The 18919-nt window shown below is 45.1% G+C and overlaps 1 protein-coding gene across 2 annotated transcripts in view; it reads right to left on the bottom strand.

Annotated features, from left to right (window-relative positions):
- MACROH2A2 (macroH2A.2 histone) overlaps positions 1–17470 on the bottom strand; it is a 45672-nt gene extending 28202 nt beyond the window's left edge. The window contains exons 1-2 of one of the 2 annotated variants that reach the window (XM_075934945.2): positions 17312–17470; positions 3726–3962 (exon numbers count right to left, since the gene is read on the bottom strand). In XM_075934945.2, coding sequence (XP_075791060.1) covers positions 3726–3897 — 172 coding nt within the window. In that variant the 5' untranslated portion in view covers positions 3898–3962; positions 17312–17470. Of the gene's footprint in view, positions 1–3725; positions 3963–16772; positions 16916–17311 lie in introns of those variants that run through there. The other variant, XM_075934946.2, reaches the window with a different exon arrangement.
- Positions 17471–18919: the final 1449 nt, after the last annotated feature.

The following is an 18919-nucleotide window of genomic DNA, read 5'->3' as shown; positions in this document are numbered from 1 at the left end:
CAAAAGGCACATTCCTGACATAAAGGTCTTCTTCTGCCAAATCTCAAGTATCTGCTCCAAAGCACTGGAGTATGTAAAAAAAAAAAGTCTCATGATTTTTAAAATAGGCACATTCCTCTCCCCTTGGAAATGGATGCATTATTTTGGCTGGAAAAAAAAATTAGCCAGAGACAGACCGACAGCATGGAAAACTTCAGCCTAAACAGTGAGTTTTCTGTTATAAGTCTTTTTTCATTTGCTTATAGCTTTAAAAAGTATCAGGCAGTCTTAATAATAATATCAGCCCCATCTAGAATTACTTATTTTGTGACAGGTTCATGGAGAAGTATCTAGTTTCCAAAGACATCCTGAAAACATCGATAGGATTCATATATGAGTATTGGGAATTACCACAGTAACAGCAGTAGAAATGATAGTATTCTCTCTTCATAAAGCTGTCTAAAAACCTCCCTTGCACAATGCACAGGAATTTAGGTTTGGAAACGCCAGTATCAATAAAGAGTAGATGTTTGTTTAATGTCTTAAACAAAAAGCTGAAATGGTATTCCTCTCTGTTGGATAGATGCATTATCTCTCAATTATTATTTATTTAATCTCAGTCTAATCAGCCTTCTTAAAATGTTCCTTTGTTTATTTTTGGTTACCAAATGAATTATAATCTATCTATTTAGTTGACTAGCTGATTATAATTGTTTTCTAAAATGCGATAGACCCATGTATATCAACTGCTCTCAAGAGAGTATTTTTAACTATCTTGAATTGACTAGTTGTCAAAAGAGCCAATATGTCAATTGCTCTAGCTCACAGGACAAGTATCTAGTAGTACATTATCACAGCTCACTCTAAGCCAGTGTTTCTCAACCTTTTTTTTTTTATAAAGTACCCCTTTAAAAAAATTAAGTACCCCTAGTACCTACAGTTTTCAGACACACAAATATTTTGTCTACCATTACAACACATTTGTTTAAAACAACTTAATCGTAGCCAGGCGGGTGATGAAATTTTTGAGTGTAAAAAGGGCAAAAATAATACAACGCTGTAAAACTTAAAACAAAAATTCAGTTTTCTCCAAATTTCAGTTGTGCTGATGTACCCCCTAGACTTCTCTTGAGTACTCCTAAGGGTACTCGTACCACTGGTTGAGAAACACTGCTCTAAGCCACTCTGCCTTGCAAAGCTAGAAGCCCCTTGTGCAAGGTATGTTGCTAGCAATATACTCCTATTTCCTTGTGATGGCGGCCACAGATAAGGGCAGGATTAAATCTTTAGGAGAAAATCCCCAAGTGCCAAGCCCAAAAAACTCATCTGAGATTTGGGATCTCTCTTAAGAAGTGGTTAGTGAAGAAATCCTCCCCAGGCAGCATTGAGTCAGCAGAGCCATTGTGCAGTATTGATTGCAGCCTAACGACTACATCAACCTCAGAAGGCCCAAGGCAGCTGCTATGCAATGGGGGTGGGTTGAAGGATTCATGTAATAGTGGATCTTCTTGATCTCACTCTTCCCAATTCCCTTCTCATCCAGGCAAGTATCCCCTTAGAGTAGACCTATGCTTCATGCCACAGCGGACTAAGCACGCTCTGCAAGGTCTTCCTAAATCATGTCCGTGCCCTCATGTAGCATAACTGCACCACCGTAAGAGGTACTTTGGTACCTACAATGAGAAAGGAAATGCTGTTCCCTTAATATAGAAAATAGGACTGTGAAAATATGGGTTTATTTTGTATGCTCACTCAAAAGTCTACACTAAAAAGATTTTGGAGCAAACAACGGAATTGATAATATATTAGAAAATGAAAGAGACAAAAGCACAACCATTATTTCAGACTCTGAGTCTGTTTCTCTGGAGGTTGGCTCTTCTATCCATGGCATTTCATTCTTATTTGTCTGGATTTATTATTTCTTGTAGTTGGATGAGCTGTAGGTGAACAGAAATGCTTGATTGTATTTGCATCATGCAAACAATACCGTATTTTCCGGCGTATAAGGCTACTGGGCGTATAAGACGACCCCCTAATTTTTTAGTTAAAAGATAGGGTTTCGTCTTATACCCCAGCGCCCCTCCGCCTCCCCGGCTTTGCTCCCGGTGTCCCTGGTCTGCTGGAGACGGTCCCCAGCAGACCAGGGACACCGGGAGCAAAGCCTCTGAGGACGCCCCGGCAGCGGACAGCCCCGGCGCGCCTGGGCTGCCCCGCCGCCGGAGCCCCTCCGCGGCTTTGCAAAGCCTCGGGGGAAGCCGGCGGCGGGGCATCCCAGGCGCGTCTGGGCTGCCCCGCCGCCGGAGCCCCTCCGCGGCTTTGCAAAGCTGTATACCCGGCGTATAAGACGACCCCCGATTTTTGGGGGATGTTTTTTAACATCAAAAGTCGTCTTATACGCCGGAATATACGGTACTTTTCCTTCTAACTTCAAAAAGTGTTTTAGATAAAGGTAGATTCTGATTCCAGAATTACTATAAGGCAAATGTGTAAGTGCACTTGCTCCCGGCTGTTACAATATAATCAAAACCCTGAAATCTAAAGTTGCTTATTTCTCCAATGTCTCAAAATAATCCTTCGGTATTATGCATTTGAAAAGGAAACATTCCTTATGATTTTTTTTTGGCAAGGAGAGGGGTTGTAACAGACAGTGCATCAAATATGTGTAAAAGAGACTAAATAGAGTGGCTAGACTCATATGCTGTTATGTGAGCAGGCAAGCTCCATGCAAGTTGCCTCCATGTAGCTCCCGAAATAAACTGTAATTGTTAATTGCAGCACACTCAACTAGTCCAAGCCTCAGACTCCTCACAGTTCTCTTAATACACTTCAGTCTTCATCTGTGACATCCCTGTAATTCTAGCCTGGGCTCTCCCCCTAAGAGGTACAGTTACATTATGCTGAGGGGCTATTTTGTGATGTCGACAAATTCATATTATGGTGAATCTGAGGCTAAGTAGTTCTAGTTCTTAATAAGAATATGAACTTGAATGTCTTCATAGGGAAAAACCTAGTGCAGCAACAACAACCTGTATCACCTCCTCCACCCCTGCCCTTGGCACATTATGTTCAATTTCATAGCACAACATAAAGCTTATGTATTTATTTACTAAGGTTAAAACACATTCTCTAACATCATTAAAAGTAAGTGTGTGTGTGTGTGTGAGAGAGAGAGAAGAATGCAATGGTTGGGTTTTTGTTTTGTTTTCTGGCCATGTAAGCAAGCAGAAACAGTTTCATAACAAAGATGAACCACAACCACATTTTGCAACCACTTTAACAAGTTTTGGGATTTTGTTTTTGTTTGTGGTATTTTTTTTTGTAAGAATAGATGGGTGTTAAAGAGAATGTAGTTTAACTAGAACATGTTATTAGAGTAACATGCAAATTCTACTTTTTTTCTCTTCTGATATGCACATCCAACTCTCTCAAAGTTCTACATCATAACACTGGCCTCTCTTGTCAAAAAAGTACTGATGCAATTCTCTTTATAGTCCATCACACTTTTAAATCAGGCAAAGAGATCATTACAGAACAGTAACACAGTCCTTCTACATAGAAGTCAAGCATGCTGCCCCTGCTGCTCCGATATGTGAAAAAATCTACCTCAAGCCATTAAATGCATTTTGATATATTTTATATACTTTCAGAGCTACACCAACCAAAGAGCTGCACACCTGCATAGCCCATGGGCTTCACTTTGTCTCTGTACATTATCAGCAAGTCTCAAAATGAGCGTCTTAATTTACCTGCTAGGTATTCTATGACAGCTGCCATGTAGACTGGTGCTCCAACACCTATCCGGTACTTGTATGTTCCTTTCCTCAAGTAGCGCATCATCCTGCCCACAGGGAAAATAACACCTGCCCTGCTTGAGCGTGACATTTTGGACATTTTCTTTTTCCCACTTCGGGCAGACATCTTGCTGCTATGTTCCTTTCAATTTGCTGACAGAAAGTTTTTATATACTTGCACCTACACAAAAGCTGCAAGGGAAAAGAGATGGATTGGTGAGTGTAGCAGAAAATTCTACAGAACAGGCACTTGCTTGTGCCTTCTCCTAAAGAAAAAGTCCAAGATTACAGAGACATTGTTCTGGCCACAATAAATATAGATATTAAAGCAGAAGGATTATCAAACAACATACAATCTGAGCACTCAAAACATTATAATCTGTGGGGTAGGGGAGTAGGGTTGAAGATATATACTGTATTAAGACAGAAATGGATCAGAAAGAGCAGTTTGAGAAATACAAGAAAACTGAATCCACATTAACTGATTATAATATAGAAAAAAAACTGCTATTTACAATATCTGTAAACATCTCTTTATTGTGTATAGTAGGTGATGATGCATTTGGAGTGGAGAGATGTAATTCTTGCTAAACCTCTGAAAATCAATTTACAAAGTGAGGGATATTTTCAGCATACCCTGGTGAGAGATAGGTATCTAACACTCATTATTTTAAAAAGTTGCATTTGGCTCTGTTTGCTACGGTAAATAAAACTACGTAAAATAAACTACATTAAAAGAATGTTACAGTTGCAAAGTAAAATGCTCAAAAATGAGAGAATACCAGAAATTAGATTGCCTATGCAACCTTAATGCGGCTGCCTTATGTGAGTGCGTTCTTTAGGCATGGTCTCCACTATGATTTCAGGTTTAGGTTGTTTTTATGAGTATGTCTGCTCCTCTAAGCCCTTTCTGCCAATCTAAAGGGCTTTAAAAACTGACTGCTATACTCTATCTAGATGAGAGGCATAGTACTAAATTTGATCTTTCTGGGTTGAATTTAGGGTAGTGTCGACACAGCTCTCTTCAATTTGATGGTTTTGGCGTCCAGAAGGTGTCCAGCAGTGCTGTAATGTGACCGCTCTGGCCAACACTTTCAACTCTGCTTCACTCCCAGATTCACAGGAAAAGCCCTGGGAACTTCTGAATTTCATTTCCTGTTTGGTCAGCATGGTGAGCCCAGCAGCAAACCTGACTATGAATGCCCGGTCGCAAATGAGCTCCAACATGGAGCATGCAGGAGACACTGGATCTGATTGCTGTGTGGGGAGAAGAATTAGTGCAGGCAGAATGCTGAACCAGCAGAAGAAATGTTGATAGCAAAAGATCATGCTCTCTGCCCAGATTCCTGCAGTAAGCACCCCCTTTCCTACTTTCTTAGCGCCAGGAGGCTGATATCACTCATGGTTACCTGGGTGAAATGGGGTAAGTTTTGTAAGTGATAATTCTGAGGTAATTTGCTTCGGTTTGCCGATCTCCAACAAATTATAACTACAAGTGCTGTCCTGTTTTTGATTGGCTTGAAAGAATGATCCCAGAGAACAGCTATTCTGTGTGGGAGAAGCGTGGTCCCATGCTGACTGTACACATTCTTTGCCTCTCCACTCAAATCTGCTGAGTTTCCTTTGCAAATGCAAACACATAGTAAATAGTAAAGCAACATCCAGGTTGCTGTGGGAAGGGAGGGCTGTAGTTTCCAACCATGTTGTGCAGGAGGTCACATGCTGACTTCACATTCTGTGCCCCTCCACTCCAAACCCGCAGCCCCTCCTTTGCAAATGCAAACACATGGCAAACAGTCAAGCAGCACCCAGGTTGCTATGGGAAAGGAATGCTATAATTTGAAATCTCCCTTTCCCACATTTTCAAAGCTACAGCATAAGACCCTTCTAACCTTTTGCCTATCATGTCTGCCTGCAAACCAGATTCTGCTGTCCAGAGCGCTGCCATATCTGTTACTTAGTGGTAAGCACTCAATATGAAAAGTAAAATGTGACCTTGTACTAACATATGTGCTTTCTGCTGTGAAGAGCTTCATTCACTGTAAAAGAATTAACCTTCTATTTTTAATAATGTATCTTCCGTAAAGTCTATTCTTGTTCCTTTTTCCCCATGCAGCTGCAAGCTTGTCTGTGAAACCTGCCCTCATTCTAGCTGTGAGGCCATCACAGTTTAAAAGGTGAAAAAAACATATACATGACAAGGTGTTTAATGAACTCATGCAGTCTTCTTGCATTGATAGGGCACAACTCAATGCATAGCAGTGAATGCTGTTAGAGGTGGTATGCAGTGAGCAGGAAGCCAGGAAAGTATACAAAGAACTAGGGATGTTAAATGTAGATTAATTGGGTAATTGAACAGTCAATGTAATTTGCATTGACTATTCGATTACCGGTAGTCAATAAGGGCACCTTCGACGTTTAAGTGTAGCAACAGCCTTAAGGCTGTTGCTACACTTCAAAGGTGAAAGTGCTATGGGGAGCACGGGGCCAGAGGGGGACTCAAGCAGTCCCCTGCTGACTCCATGCTCTCCACAGCGTTTCAAAGCAGCAGTGCTGCATGGAGCCTGGGGTCAGTGGAAGTCCCCCACTGACTTCAGGCTCCATGTGACCCTGCCGCTTTGAAATGCTGCATGCAGCCCGGAATCAACTGGCCCCAGGCTGCATGCGGCATTTCAAAGCGACACACCCTGGGCTTTGAAGCACCCCATCCTCTTCCCCCCGCCCTTTATGCCTCTTTCTGATAGAGGCAGCAAGGGGGCAAGAAGCAACTAGTCGACTAGTGTGTTTTACTATCCAATAAGCATTTGCTTATCGGATAGTTGACTAGTCGTTCACATCCCCACAGGGAACATGAGTGTAATATGCAGGATGAGATGTTGAGGCTTATGGGGAGCAAACAGACCCAATGAGACATCTAGCAAAGGTGCAGGAAAGGCAGCCAGACTACAAAGTCCTGATTCTAATAAGCCATTTGAGCTCCCCCCGCACTGTAGTATCACACCCTTATTACACCTGAGTTTCCTTTACTATTTGGTGGTGCCTATATTCACTGTTTCTTAGCCTAAATAAAAGTACATGATTTCAAAATAATTGGATATTTAGTCACTGTGCCAATTGTGGCGGGTGGGGGGGCAGGGAAGAGTTGTTTATAGGGTAGTACATGTACAACAGGGGACAGCTTGGTAATGAACAACATACCTAACTGTCTCATCATTTTCTGGTCATTCATACAACTGATTTTCAAAGCCTTCTGATCCGCAGTGTGCCTCAACTTTATCTTCTTATTGCCACAGAGTCTGGTTGCTCTTAACTGGCCACCGGATGATCTACCTCAATTTATTTATTTAAAAATATTTGTACGCCACCTCTCTATTTAAAATATTCAAGGTGGCTTACAAAATTTTAAAAACTCTTCTCTCTCTCACACAATGCAAGATCCAAAAGGAGGGCATAAAACCTGCTAAGACACCTCGAGAGGAGGGACACACATACACACACACAAACTCAAACACCAATAAAAGCATGGATAAAAAAGGTGGCTTTAGCCTGGCACCAAAACATTGTCAGCGTTGGCACCAGGTGAATGTTCAGAGGAGAGAATTCTATAGCCTGGGGGCAAAGACTGAGAAGGCCCTTGTCCGTGTAGATGTTAACCTTATCTTTATAAGTGGAGGAACACGGAGCAGAGACTCCCCAGCTGACCTCAATTCCTGGGCAGGTTCATATGGGAGGAGATGGTCCTTCAAATACCCCGGTCCCAAGCTGCTTAAGGATTTATAGATCATAACTAGGACCTTGAATTGTGCCCAGAAAGATACGGGAAACCAGTGCATAATGTGCTCTGTATAACGAGTGTTAAAACTCGAGCATCCGCATACTGTGGACCAGTTGAAGTTTCCAAAGACTCTTCAAAGGCAGTCCCACGTACAGCACATTGCAGTAGTCCAATCGGGATGTGACAAGAGCATGAATCACTGTAGCCAGGTCATTCTTATTTAGGAAAGGTCGTAGCTGGTGGATCAGCCGAAGCTGCACAAAAGCACTCCTGGCCTCCGAGGAAATCTGGTTCTCAAATGTCAGGAATGGTTCCAGGAGAACTCCCAAGCTGTCTACCTGTTCTTTCAGGGGAAGTATGACCCTGTCCAGAACAGGTAATACACTACATTCCTGGACAGATGGCATCCTGATCCACATGACCTCAGTATCATCTGGATTCAGCTTCAGCTTATTCAACCTTATCCAGTCCATCACTGCCTCCAGACTAGGGATATAAGCAACTCGTCGACTACCCGATAAGCAGATGCGTAGTATATGAGCATGTGAGTAGTCACTCAACTAGTCATTCCCCTCACTCCTTGCTGCCTCTATCAGAGAGAGGCAGTGAGCAGGGGAAGGGGGCAGCAGCTGATGCGGGGGGGAGCTGGCTTAAAAGCTGGTTACCCCCAGCACCATCCAGGGTGGAAGGGAGGGGAGCAGGGGAAGCAGCAGTGGGGTCTGAGTGCAAGCTGGGAATCAGCTGTCTCACATCCAGTTCCCCCCACTAAAATTCATGATAGGCAACCAGCACTATTAGTTCACAGTTCTCCCTTTTGGCCTATTCTCAGCACCCCAGGTTTTCACAAAGTGCACAGAGGTGGTGGCAGCCTTCCTCCGCAGGCATTACATGCAGGTTTTCCCTTACCGTCAGAGCAGTTAAACACTGGAATACGTTGCCTAGGGAGGTTGTGGAATCTCCATCTCTGGAGATATTTAAGAGCAGGTTAGATATCTATCAGGGATGGTCTACCAGTGGTCTCCAACCTTTTTACACCCAAGATCACTTTTTAAGTCTCAGAACAGGCGAAGATCTACTGCCCTGCCCCTTCCTTGAAGCTCTGCCTACATTACATGAGGAAATCTAATGTAAATGTACTGCGCAGGTGCGCAGTTCAGAGAGGGCTCAAGAGCTACTCTTAGAACCCCTGAGATCTACCGGTAGATCGCGATCTACTGGTTGGTGACCACAGGTCTAGACGGTACTGGGTCCTGCCGTGAGAGCAGGGAACTGGACTTGATGACCTCTCAGTCCCTTTCACTTCTAGTGTTCTATGATTCTATGACACAATCCATGAAGAAATATATTGGGCCAGAACACATTGGCCCTTCACTCTGTCCACTACCATTACAAAAAGCTGGGTATATATCCTGAACTGCTTAGTTCTTTAGAAAGCCAAAGCCCTTCATACATCCAAAGATGTGACATTTGTTGTTCACTTATTGCAGGAGCTAAATGTGTTGCCTCAACAGCTTTTGCAATCCCTGACACGGTGTTTCTTTAAACTGTGTACAGTGGCACACCGATGTGCCACGAGAAAGTTGGAGGTGTGCCGCGGAAAACAACAGAATTCAGAATGGCGACCTTTTTTTTGCTCAATAATTTCCCCCCGACCTGTTTTCCCCCCGACATTTTTCTTTTGCTCAACAAAAAATCCTTGGTGTTCCTCATAAAATAAATTATTGCTTGGTGTTCCTGATGCATGGATGGTGAACAAATCATGTTGAACAGACCAAATGGAGAATCTTTTCCACTTATCAATATAGGTGGCTCTTGTAGAGAGCTTCCTACTACTCAAAAGGACTTGTCTCATTTGCTCTGAGCAAAAGAGCTCCATAGGATTCAGCCATACAGGTTCCAGGCTGTGAAGTGGAGAAACTCAAGATTTGGGTGTAGGAGATGGCCTTAGTCCAGAGACAGAAGGTCTGGAATAAGAGGGTAGAATCACAGAATACTAGAACTGGAAGGGACCTTGAGAGGTCATTAAGTTCAGTCCCCTGCCCTGAAATCAGTAGAATTGGAGGCTCCACTGACATATGCAACAGGGTGCGGTACCAATGCTGATGGACCCAGGCCAGGGCTATGAGGATGACTTTGGCCCAGGCCTGTATGATTTTTAGGAGTACCTTGTGAACCAGAGGAATGGGAGGGAAAGCATATAATAGCTGACTCCCCCAACGGAGGAGGAGGAATGTGTTCCTACAAGAGATTGGACTGTGGCTCTAGAACGAACAGAAGACGCAACACTTCTGATTGTGTTGTGTCGCAAAGAGCTCTATCTGGGGGTACCCCTCCTCTGGAAGATTGACTGGGGAATGTCCAGATGAAGGGATCACTCATAGGATTGAAAGGAGCAACGGAGGCTGTCTACCAAGCTGTTTTGCACCCCTGGAAGATACTCAGCCTGTAAGTGTATTGACTGGTCTACACAGAAGTTCCCAAACTAACAGCTTCGTGACAGAGGGTAGAGGAACGTGCATGACTCGGTTTGTTGATATAAAACATTGTTGTTGTATTGTCTGTTTGAACCAGGACACAATGACCTGACAGGTGAAATCTGAATCTGTGGCATGCCATCCAGACCACTCTGAGCTCCCTGATATTCATGTGCAGTCATGTCGTCTGGAGACCACAGACCTTGAGTTTTGAGGTCTCCTAGATGAGCTCCCCATCTGAAGTCTGATGCGTCCATCGCAAGGTTTAGTGAGGGCTGTGGGGCCATGAAGAGTACGCCAGAGCAAACTTGGTCTTGGTCAAGCCACCAAAGGAGGCAGTCTAACACCATCTGAAATAACTAAAGCAACGGGTAAGTCTACACTTCAGAGTTTTCCCAGAAAAACAGACATTTTTCTGGAAAAACTACACTTATGTCCACACTGAATTTGCGTTCAGAAAGTCAAAAGAACACGGGGTTTTCCGACAGTGGTAAACTTCTTTCTACGAGGAAGAAGCCTTTTTCCGAAAGAGCTTTTTCGGAAAAAGGCATGTGTGGATGGGGAAGAGGGTTTTTTTCCGAAAGAAGAGGCCTCTAGGAAAAAGCACAAGTGCCCCGGTAGACACTCCATCCACAGCAATCAGAACTTAACTGTGAAGTAGCATCCAACGAATGTAGACGTTATCTTTCAAAAAAGCACATTGCTTTTTTGTTGTGCTTTTGCTGTGTAGATGCTCTCTTTCTAAAGAAGTTTTTCCGGAAGATCCCTTCCAGAAAAGCTTCTTTTGAAAGAAGCCTGCAGTCTAGACATAGCCTAAGGGAGAATAATCTAATAGGCTGGTAGACAGACACATTAATAATTAAAGGTACACATGACCTCATTATGAGTTCCTAAATAATTTCCAATTTTTAATAAAGTGGTATAGTATGGGATCTAATAAAATTACTATTTGATTTCAAATCTAATTATCTGATAAATATTTGCACTAAAATGTCACTAGTGAGACTACAGAGTGAATTTAACACTGACAGCAAAGGATGCATTGCATTAGGGATATCATGATGATGGATACACTACTGTGATAAACAATATACCTGTATTCAGAAAGCATTCATACACTGCCACAGTACCGTGGCATAACTCGACCATTCGCAACTCGGGGACCAGCTGTAATGTTATCCCTTAACAGCATGATCACTAAAACAAATCAATCATATTAGCATTTGTGTGCATTTATATGTGTGGCAGCAAAGCTTCAGTTACGAAAGTAGATCTTCCCTTTATATCATCCTGTCCCAATCAGAGTATGTTAATTTAAGGAAGCCTTTCTGAGTTGCTGTTACTCAAGCTGTTTTGCCAGCATTAACTGAGTTTATAGGACTTTTACCCACTTTATTCCAAAGATACATTTTTCTATTGCATTCCTCTCTCTACATACGCTATTGATGCACTACAGCACCAACATCATAACCAAAAGTTCCCTCTAAGAATGTATTGTCGTATTACATATATTTAGAGATGGATATGAAAACAAAATAAGTCAAACTGAGTGTAGAAATATTGTTTCATACAGTGATTACAGCATCAAAAGAAGATGTAGGCACCAGTCAGGAAAGGAACTTAGGTTCCTACATCTATGACTTAGGGCAAGGGTGGGCAAGCAAGCCTCTGCAGGCCGGATCCAGCCTGTCAAGCAGGTTGATCCAGCCAGCGGTTGTTCTGCCACTGTGTGGGAACCACCTGCTGTTTAAAACAACTAGCAGTTCCCTCTAGGCGCCAGGGGGAGGGCAAAGACTTCACATGCTCCCCACCCGCAGGCCAATCAGGGTCTGTGGGCAGGGGACCATGGAAAGTGTCCTTGACCTGCCCCTTGCAGGGTGGCCCAGAGTCACTTTAGAATTTGTGAAGTGGTCTCCAATCAAAAATTATTGCCCACCCCGACTTAGGGGCTATGTCTACACTATTACTTTTGTCAGTAAAAACTTCTGTTGGTCAGGATGTTAAAAACATCCTCCAACTGACATAAGTTTCATCAACAAAAGTGCCAGTGTGGCAGTTCTACATTGCCAGGAAACGCTTTCCTGCTCACATAGCTATCACCACTCATTGTGAGTGGTTTAATTATGCCAATAGGAAAAGTCTCTCCTGTTGGCATAAATTGACTACAAAGAAGACCTGGCAGTGGTATTGCTGGAAGGTGTGTAATGTAGACATAACCGTAGTCTCCACTGCAATCTACAAAATAAGTACTAAAACCTGTAGGTTCCTAAACTAGCACAGTATGGCTGTGTCTAGACTGGCCAGTTTTTCCGGAAAATCAGCCGCTTTTCTGGAAAAACTTGCCAGCTGTCTACACTGGCCGCTTGAATTTCCGCAAAAGCACTGACTTCCTACTGTAAGAAATCAGTGCTTTTTGCGGAAATACTATGCTGCTCCTGTTCGGGAAAAAGTCCCTTTTGCGCAAAACTTTTGCGCAAAAGGGCCAGTGTAGACAGCTGAGATTTGTTTTGCGCAAAAAAGCCCCGATCGCGAAAATGGCAATCGTGGCTTTTTTACACAAAAGCGTGTCTAGATTAGCCACGGACGCTTTTCCGGAAAAGCGTCCGTGCCAATCTAGATGTGCTTTTCCGAAAGTGCTTTTAACGGAAAACTTTTCCGTTAAAAGCATTTCCGGAAAATCATGCCAGTCTAGACGTAGCCTATGTGTATTTTTCAGGATAAAAATTCCTTTGACACCTAAGTTTCTGCCTCTGAGCATGCAGACTACCTCACTCTGGTCCTCTGGACATTTATTTTCCACCTAATCCCCAGACCAATCCCTGAATTTAGGAAGATGGGTTCATCCACCTAATTTACATGGAGGGCCCAGTTCAGTAGGTATGCTCAGAAGATTTGGTCCCATTTAAAATGTGCTGGTAGTGGCTACTGCCACCCCCATTACCTCTCTCTCTCTATATAAAGTTTTTCCTACTGGATGACAGAATGTTCCTGCCAGGCAACAGAATAATGTCATCACGTCATCAGCATCAACAGGCTCTCTCAGTGAAATGAAAGCAGCCAGAGAGAGGGGGTAGACAAATGTAGTGATCAGAGGGCGCAGCCCCTTAGTACTTTTATTTCAGTGGTTACAGCACTCACTTGAGTGGCCCCTCCACACAGCAGGAAAGCAGCCTCATCCGCTCACAGGTGAAAGGCCACTTTATCCGGTTAATTGATTAAATGAGATTTTACATTCCTAATGGTGGCAACAGTGACCATCATCTCCTCTGGCCATTTTCTATGGCATGAGGAAGATGCCTTACAGCAGGACTACTCAACTTGGGAAGCCCCAGGGGCCACAATGATACTCACAGCACATGCCGAGGGCTGCAACTTAAGTGTGGTTGCACACACACAACAATATATATGCAAATAGCTTTTCACACTGAAAGGCATGAATACAAAGCATTTCCCACAATGCCCTGGCACTCCCAGCACCTCCTCCCTGGGGGCTAGAAATGCCGACACCCTGTACCCATCAGTTCAAGCCAGCCTGTCCACTTGTGTCTTTCAGTGCTCATCCCACCTGGGAGATGCCTCGCTGTTGTGGAGTATGTTTCCAGTGGAGACCATGTTCAAAGGATCCCACCCGCAGGCTGTGTGCTGAGCCCCGCGTAAACCCAAACCACACCGCGGGCCGCAAACAAACGGGCTACAAGACCCATGTGGCTCATGGGTCACATGTTGAGTAGCCCTGCCTTAGTCTTACTCATTCTCACAGCAAATGACTTAGGTGCCTCCCTGAAGCACAGAATCAGGTGCTCATCTCCATGATATGTGAGGTGCTTAGGACACATCCTTCTCCTCAACATCTCACATTAGCTAGCTTAGTTACTCTGATAGCTTTTGTGTATTATTCTTCGTCGCCTTTCTCTCCATTCACTGTATAAGAAACCTATGTGCCTAAAAGTCAAGCATGGCGACAATGAACACAACAGTGTGCATTGCAATACTGTACCTAGGTTCCTTTGTACACTGTACTGCCAACTCTAAAAATGATGAAGTAGAACAAAAAGAGATCTGGAATAGCATAGAAATTTGACTGGAGGATAGGAAGGAGTAGAGTGAAAAAGGGGAAAAGTTCAAAGTGTACCTTGAATAGGAGGGAGATTTTATAGTGGATTCTACAACAGACAAAAAAACCTGCAAAAATGTAACAGAAAGGGAAGATATGTTGCTTTTTATAGGTATCAGTATGGAAAAACGTTATTCCATGTAGACATTGACTTGGAAAGCTAGGACAACTTAAATCAAGATTACCATTATCTAAAAGTGATTCAAAATATTGTTTCCATTTTGGTTAATTTGTGTGCTTGGCAATATATTGTTTGTTTTTATCCTACTCAGTTATTTTCCTTTATTGTGTATGTGTGGTGCTTTTCACACAGCAGTAACAGTGACAGAAACTTGTAAACGCTCAAGCTTATAAATCCACAACAAATCAACAGTGGTACACACAGGCAGGAACAGTAACTGCAATTATTTCTAACTCAATTTCAAAAACAAAGTGGATTTCAAGTCGCATGCTATGTTTTAGCTGTGTTGGTCCCTGGATATTAGACAGGGAAGGTGGGTGAGGTAATAGCTTTTATTGGATCAATTTCTGTTGCTAAAACTGATGTTGCTGAGCTTAGTCAGAGCTCTTTTCCAGGTCTGAGAAATATATTCAGTGTTAAATAAGAGACCTGAACAGATTGTTTAGGGTAAGTAGTTACTACATATTTCAAGGGACATCACCTTGAACTGGTCAGTTCACCTTGGATGGTCCCTTGAAATATATGCTGTATATTTCACAGATCTGAAGAGCTCTCTGTAAATTCAAAAATTTGTTTCTGGCTGTGTCTATACGAGGAACCTTGCAAACTTCCAAGGGTGTAGTACTGGTAGAGGTATGCCGCTGTAAGGTCTCTCCAGCTGTTCTTTGGCTACATCTACACTGCAGGGTTTTTGCATAAGAGTTCTTGTGCAAAAACTTCTTGCACAAAAGCATGTCCACTTTTGTGCGAGCAATGTGCTTTTGCACAAGAGAGCGTCTACACTACATGGATGCTCTTGTGCAAGAAAGCTTTGATGGCCATTCATAGAATGGCCTGTGCTTTTTTGGATAGGCTCTTTTTGCGCAAGAAACCCCTGCGGACTGTCCACACGTGCCTTTTTGCGCAAGAGCTATAGCACAAAAAGGAATTATGCATCGTAGAGAGGTATATCTACACCACAAAAAGCTCTTTGCTCTGTCGATTGACTGTAGATTTTCTCGTGCAAAAATGCAGTTGAGGTGTGGATGCTCCGTGGGTTTTTGCGCAAAACCAGCCATTTTTGCACAAAAACCTTGTAGTGTAGACATAGCCTTTGAGACCTCTTCTGTCAGCATAATTAAACCAGCCCCACTAAGCAGTCTTAGCTACCTCCACACCTCTCCTGCTCATACAGCACTTTCCACACCAACCTTTTGTTGGTGAAACTTATGTCAGTCAAGCGGGAGATTTTTTTTGAGCAGAAGTTGGGTCCAATAGAAGATATAATCTCATCCACCTTGTCTCTGGATTTCATGTTGACAGTAGCCCTATAAGCAGGCCACTGGCCAAACATGCCAGTAGTCATTAGAAAATACAGAGTAGGAGCTTTAGCACAGCTGAGGTCACTGAACGTTGGAGAGGTCTCAAGTTGGTGGCAGGCAAATTTCTGGCCCCTCTGAGAGTAGGGAGTTGAAGGCAAACGTGTTGTACAAGAGAAGTGGGACTGAGGAATGTGGTTGATCCCAGATAGATGATCACCAGCCAGCAATGTGGCCGCCCTTTCCACAGGTGCAGTTTTAGGAGGCTGGCAGCAGTTTGCAGCACAAGCATGCCCGATGGCACGTGACACACGCTAGTGCAAACACAAGAGAGCCGCCGCCAGGCACCTCAGCCTTTCCACAAAGGGAAACTGAGTCTGCACTACGGGTCACGTGCAGCACACGCAGGCTTGGTGGAAAGAGCAGTCCGGCACCGGCGGCTCCCTACGGGCGGGCGCCGAACGTGCCAGTCTCTGCACATGTTCCGTTTAGCTGCCCCCTACGCTCAGCCCCCGCAGGGCAGGGTCCGCGCTCAGCGCAGGCGGGGACCCAACGATTCAGGAACCGGGGCGGAAGGCGGCGCTCCGGCTCCGGGAACGAGAGCAGCCGGCTCTGCTGCCTCCCCACACAAGTGCCGGGGCTGAAATCGTTTCCCCCGCGGCAGCCTCCGCAATAAGCGCCGCGTGTCTCTTTAAGGGGCCGAGCTTCCAGCCCAACAGCAGCCCTTTGTCAAATCCACCCGCCTTTTTTTTCAAACGCAAACTGCCAAGGCCCTTCGCCTCGCGCGCGGCTCGCTGTCTGCTTTACGCGCCAGACAAGAGATCCGCCCCCCTCGCCTCCCCACCCAACACTCTCGGTGCGCGCGCTCATTGGCCAAGCCCGAAGATTAAAGCGCCGGTGAACACGCACCGCAGGAGAACTAGGGATTGAGGCGTGAAGTGATTGGTCGGAGGGGCAGAGCCGCGGACATGCGAAGGAGACTTCTGACGTGGGTGGGGAAAGGCGCGCGCCGACTAGGACGTGAGGGGCCCCTAGGTATCAGGCGCGCTCCGCACGGCTTGGGGCTGTAGGAGCGGCTCGCTTGCGCGCGCGCCCGAGGACAAGGGGCTGTAAAAGGCGCGCGCCCACCAGCTGGAAGGAAGGAATCTTCCCGCGCAAACCTCCAAAGCTGGAGTCTCCGGCGCCACTCGGCTGCCAGCTCCGCCCCTCACAGCGCGGCTCCAGCAGGGACTGTGGGCTTAGCTCCATGGAGGCTGCCATTAACCGGGCTCCGACCGAAAGGGCGTCCCGGAAAGGGAAGCGTAGGGGGAGTGCCCTCGCTTCGCCCCACTCCCCCGGGGAGTCGCACAGGGAGATCACTCCCCCTCTGGACCGCGCCGCTGGGAATCGCTCGGGGCACCGCACAGCGCAGCCTGCAGGGCATCGGCTCCGCGTCCCTTGGGTCCGGCCACCACACTCATCCCAGGCCTCCCACAGCCGGGGCCCGCCTCAGCCTTCCGTGCCCCCTGCCAGGCCTTTCCCTCCGGCCAGCGCCCGCCTCGTGCCGGCCCCCATTCCTCGGAGGAGCCCTTCCTTCCCTGGCTAGAGGGCTGGTGCCCCTGCCTTGCCTCCGCGCACAGCGCCGGCTCGTTCGCCTGGCTCCCGTGCGCATCTCCCCCGCCCTCGCAATGCTCCGAGGCCGCCCGGCCGCTCTCCTCACCTGCCCGCAGGTCGCCGCCGCCTTCCCCGCCTCGGGAGGCTCCTGCTGCCGCAGAGTCCCCTGGGCAGCTCTCGCCTGCCGCTAGCTTTCTCTTGTATTGTATGTTTCAATGGCGGCGGCAGCTCTGGAGGGGGGGCTCCTTCTTCTCCACATACCGCCTCTAGGAGGAGTCACTGCAGCTTGCCTGCAACAGCCCCTGCCGCCCGCACACAGCGCGCTGCCTCACCCTGGCCGGGCCTGGTGGCTCTAGTCTTCCGAAACCAACCGACCCGCCGATGATCAAAGGGCTCCCCGGCCTTGGCTGCGGGATGGCAGTGGGTCAGCGCATACGTACAAGCCGGCTTTCCTGAATGCAGGAGCAGTTTGGCCTACCAGTTGGGAGAGGAGGGGGCTTGCGCCATTGTGATGTTTAGGAGCCCTTTAAATGACAACATGTTTGGTGGGCCATTAAATAATAGCCAGAGCTGGTTCTTAGCACCCGGATCCAGGGCTAGATTTGATACCCCAATTGGTATTAAGAGAGCCATTCATCCCGAAATGTGAGGGAGCTGATCTGCTAGCCCATGTAGTATTTTGGGCATTGAATGAGGTCGGTATGCAGTATGATCAACACCAAATGTTCAGATACACAAAATTGGTTTTAAAATCATGAGCTTTTAAAAATAACATCTTGGAGGGGGTTGTCAAATGGTGTTGGAAATGTTTAGGTTTTAGGATTTTTGAGCTTGTTTCCATAACCACAAAAGCTAGGAACTTGTCTTTCCCCACAGTGGAGCTGAGCTCTTCAGTCATTAGTTGAGGAGCTGAGGGTTTGAATAATCAAATATTGTGAAACTTGTGATGCAGACACAAGAGCTGGCAACATGGTGATCACAAACATAACATGGGATTCCCTGCTTTGGCACTAACCTGCTGAGTGACCATGGGCAAGTCACTTCACCAGTTTTACTCCATGGAGATAGTAATACTTACCTACTTTTTAAAAATGGTTTGAGATCTGTAGACAGATCACTGTGTAACTTAAGTATTTACTTGAGGTGGGGTGGCCTCATAATTATTATTTCTTGCTGGTTTGTTACTGCTTTGGATGCAGGGAAAGCAGTGTTACCTATTGATTAGTTAGAATTTATTATTTCATCGTCACAAGGTTGTGTATCTTTTTCTCATGCTGAGTATAAATTGTAAACCCCATATTCAAAAAGAACATTCCTTAATCTTTTTTTTACATCCTGTTTCTTTGCATGTACAAATTAGTTTCACAAGTCCAGTGTTGTTTGTAACTGTAATATAATACACACCTTTTCTAACTAAACAAGCAGGCTTATAAAATACTATTTTGAAACAAAATTTAACAACATCAGGTTAACACCTGGCAGGTACTATGTGGTAACAATGCAAAAAAAGAGAGAGACTGGAACAGAAAAAATAAATCTAGGTCTCTTATATAGCACCAAAAACTTCTAGCATTAGGCTGAATCATTATATTTGTATCAAATAATTTTCTCCACCTTATTTATATATATATATATTTTTAGACTTTTTTTCTATTTTGAATTATATACAAACTATAGATACAGTGTATCTTATCACTAAAATGCCATTCGGATG

Source organism: Pelodiscus sinensis, chromosome 8 (assembly GCF_052426305.1).
Source record: "Pelodiscus sinensis isolate ZL-2025 chromosome 8, ASM5242630v1, whole genome shotgun sequence".
Taxonomy (NCBI): Eukaryota; Metazoa; Chordata; order Testudines; family Trionychidae; genus Pelodiscus; species Pelodiscus sinensis.
This window is presented reverse-complemented; position numbering and strand designations above follow the sequence as displayed.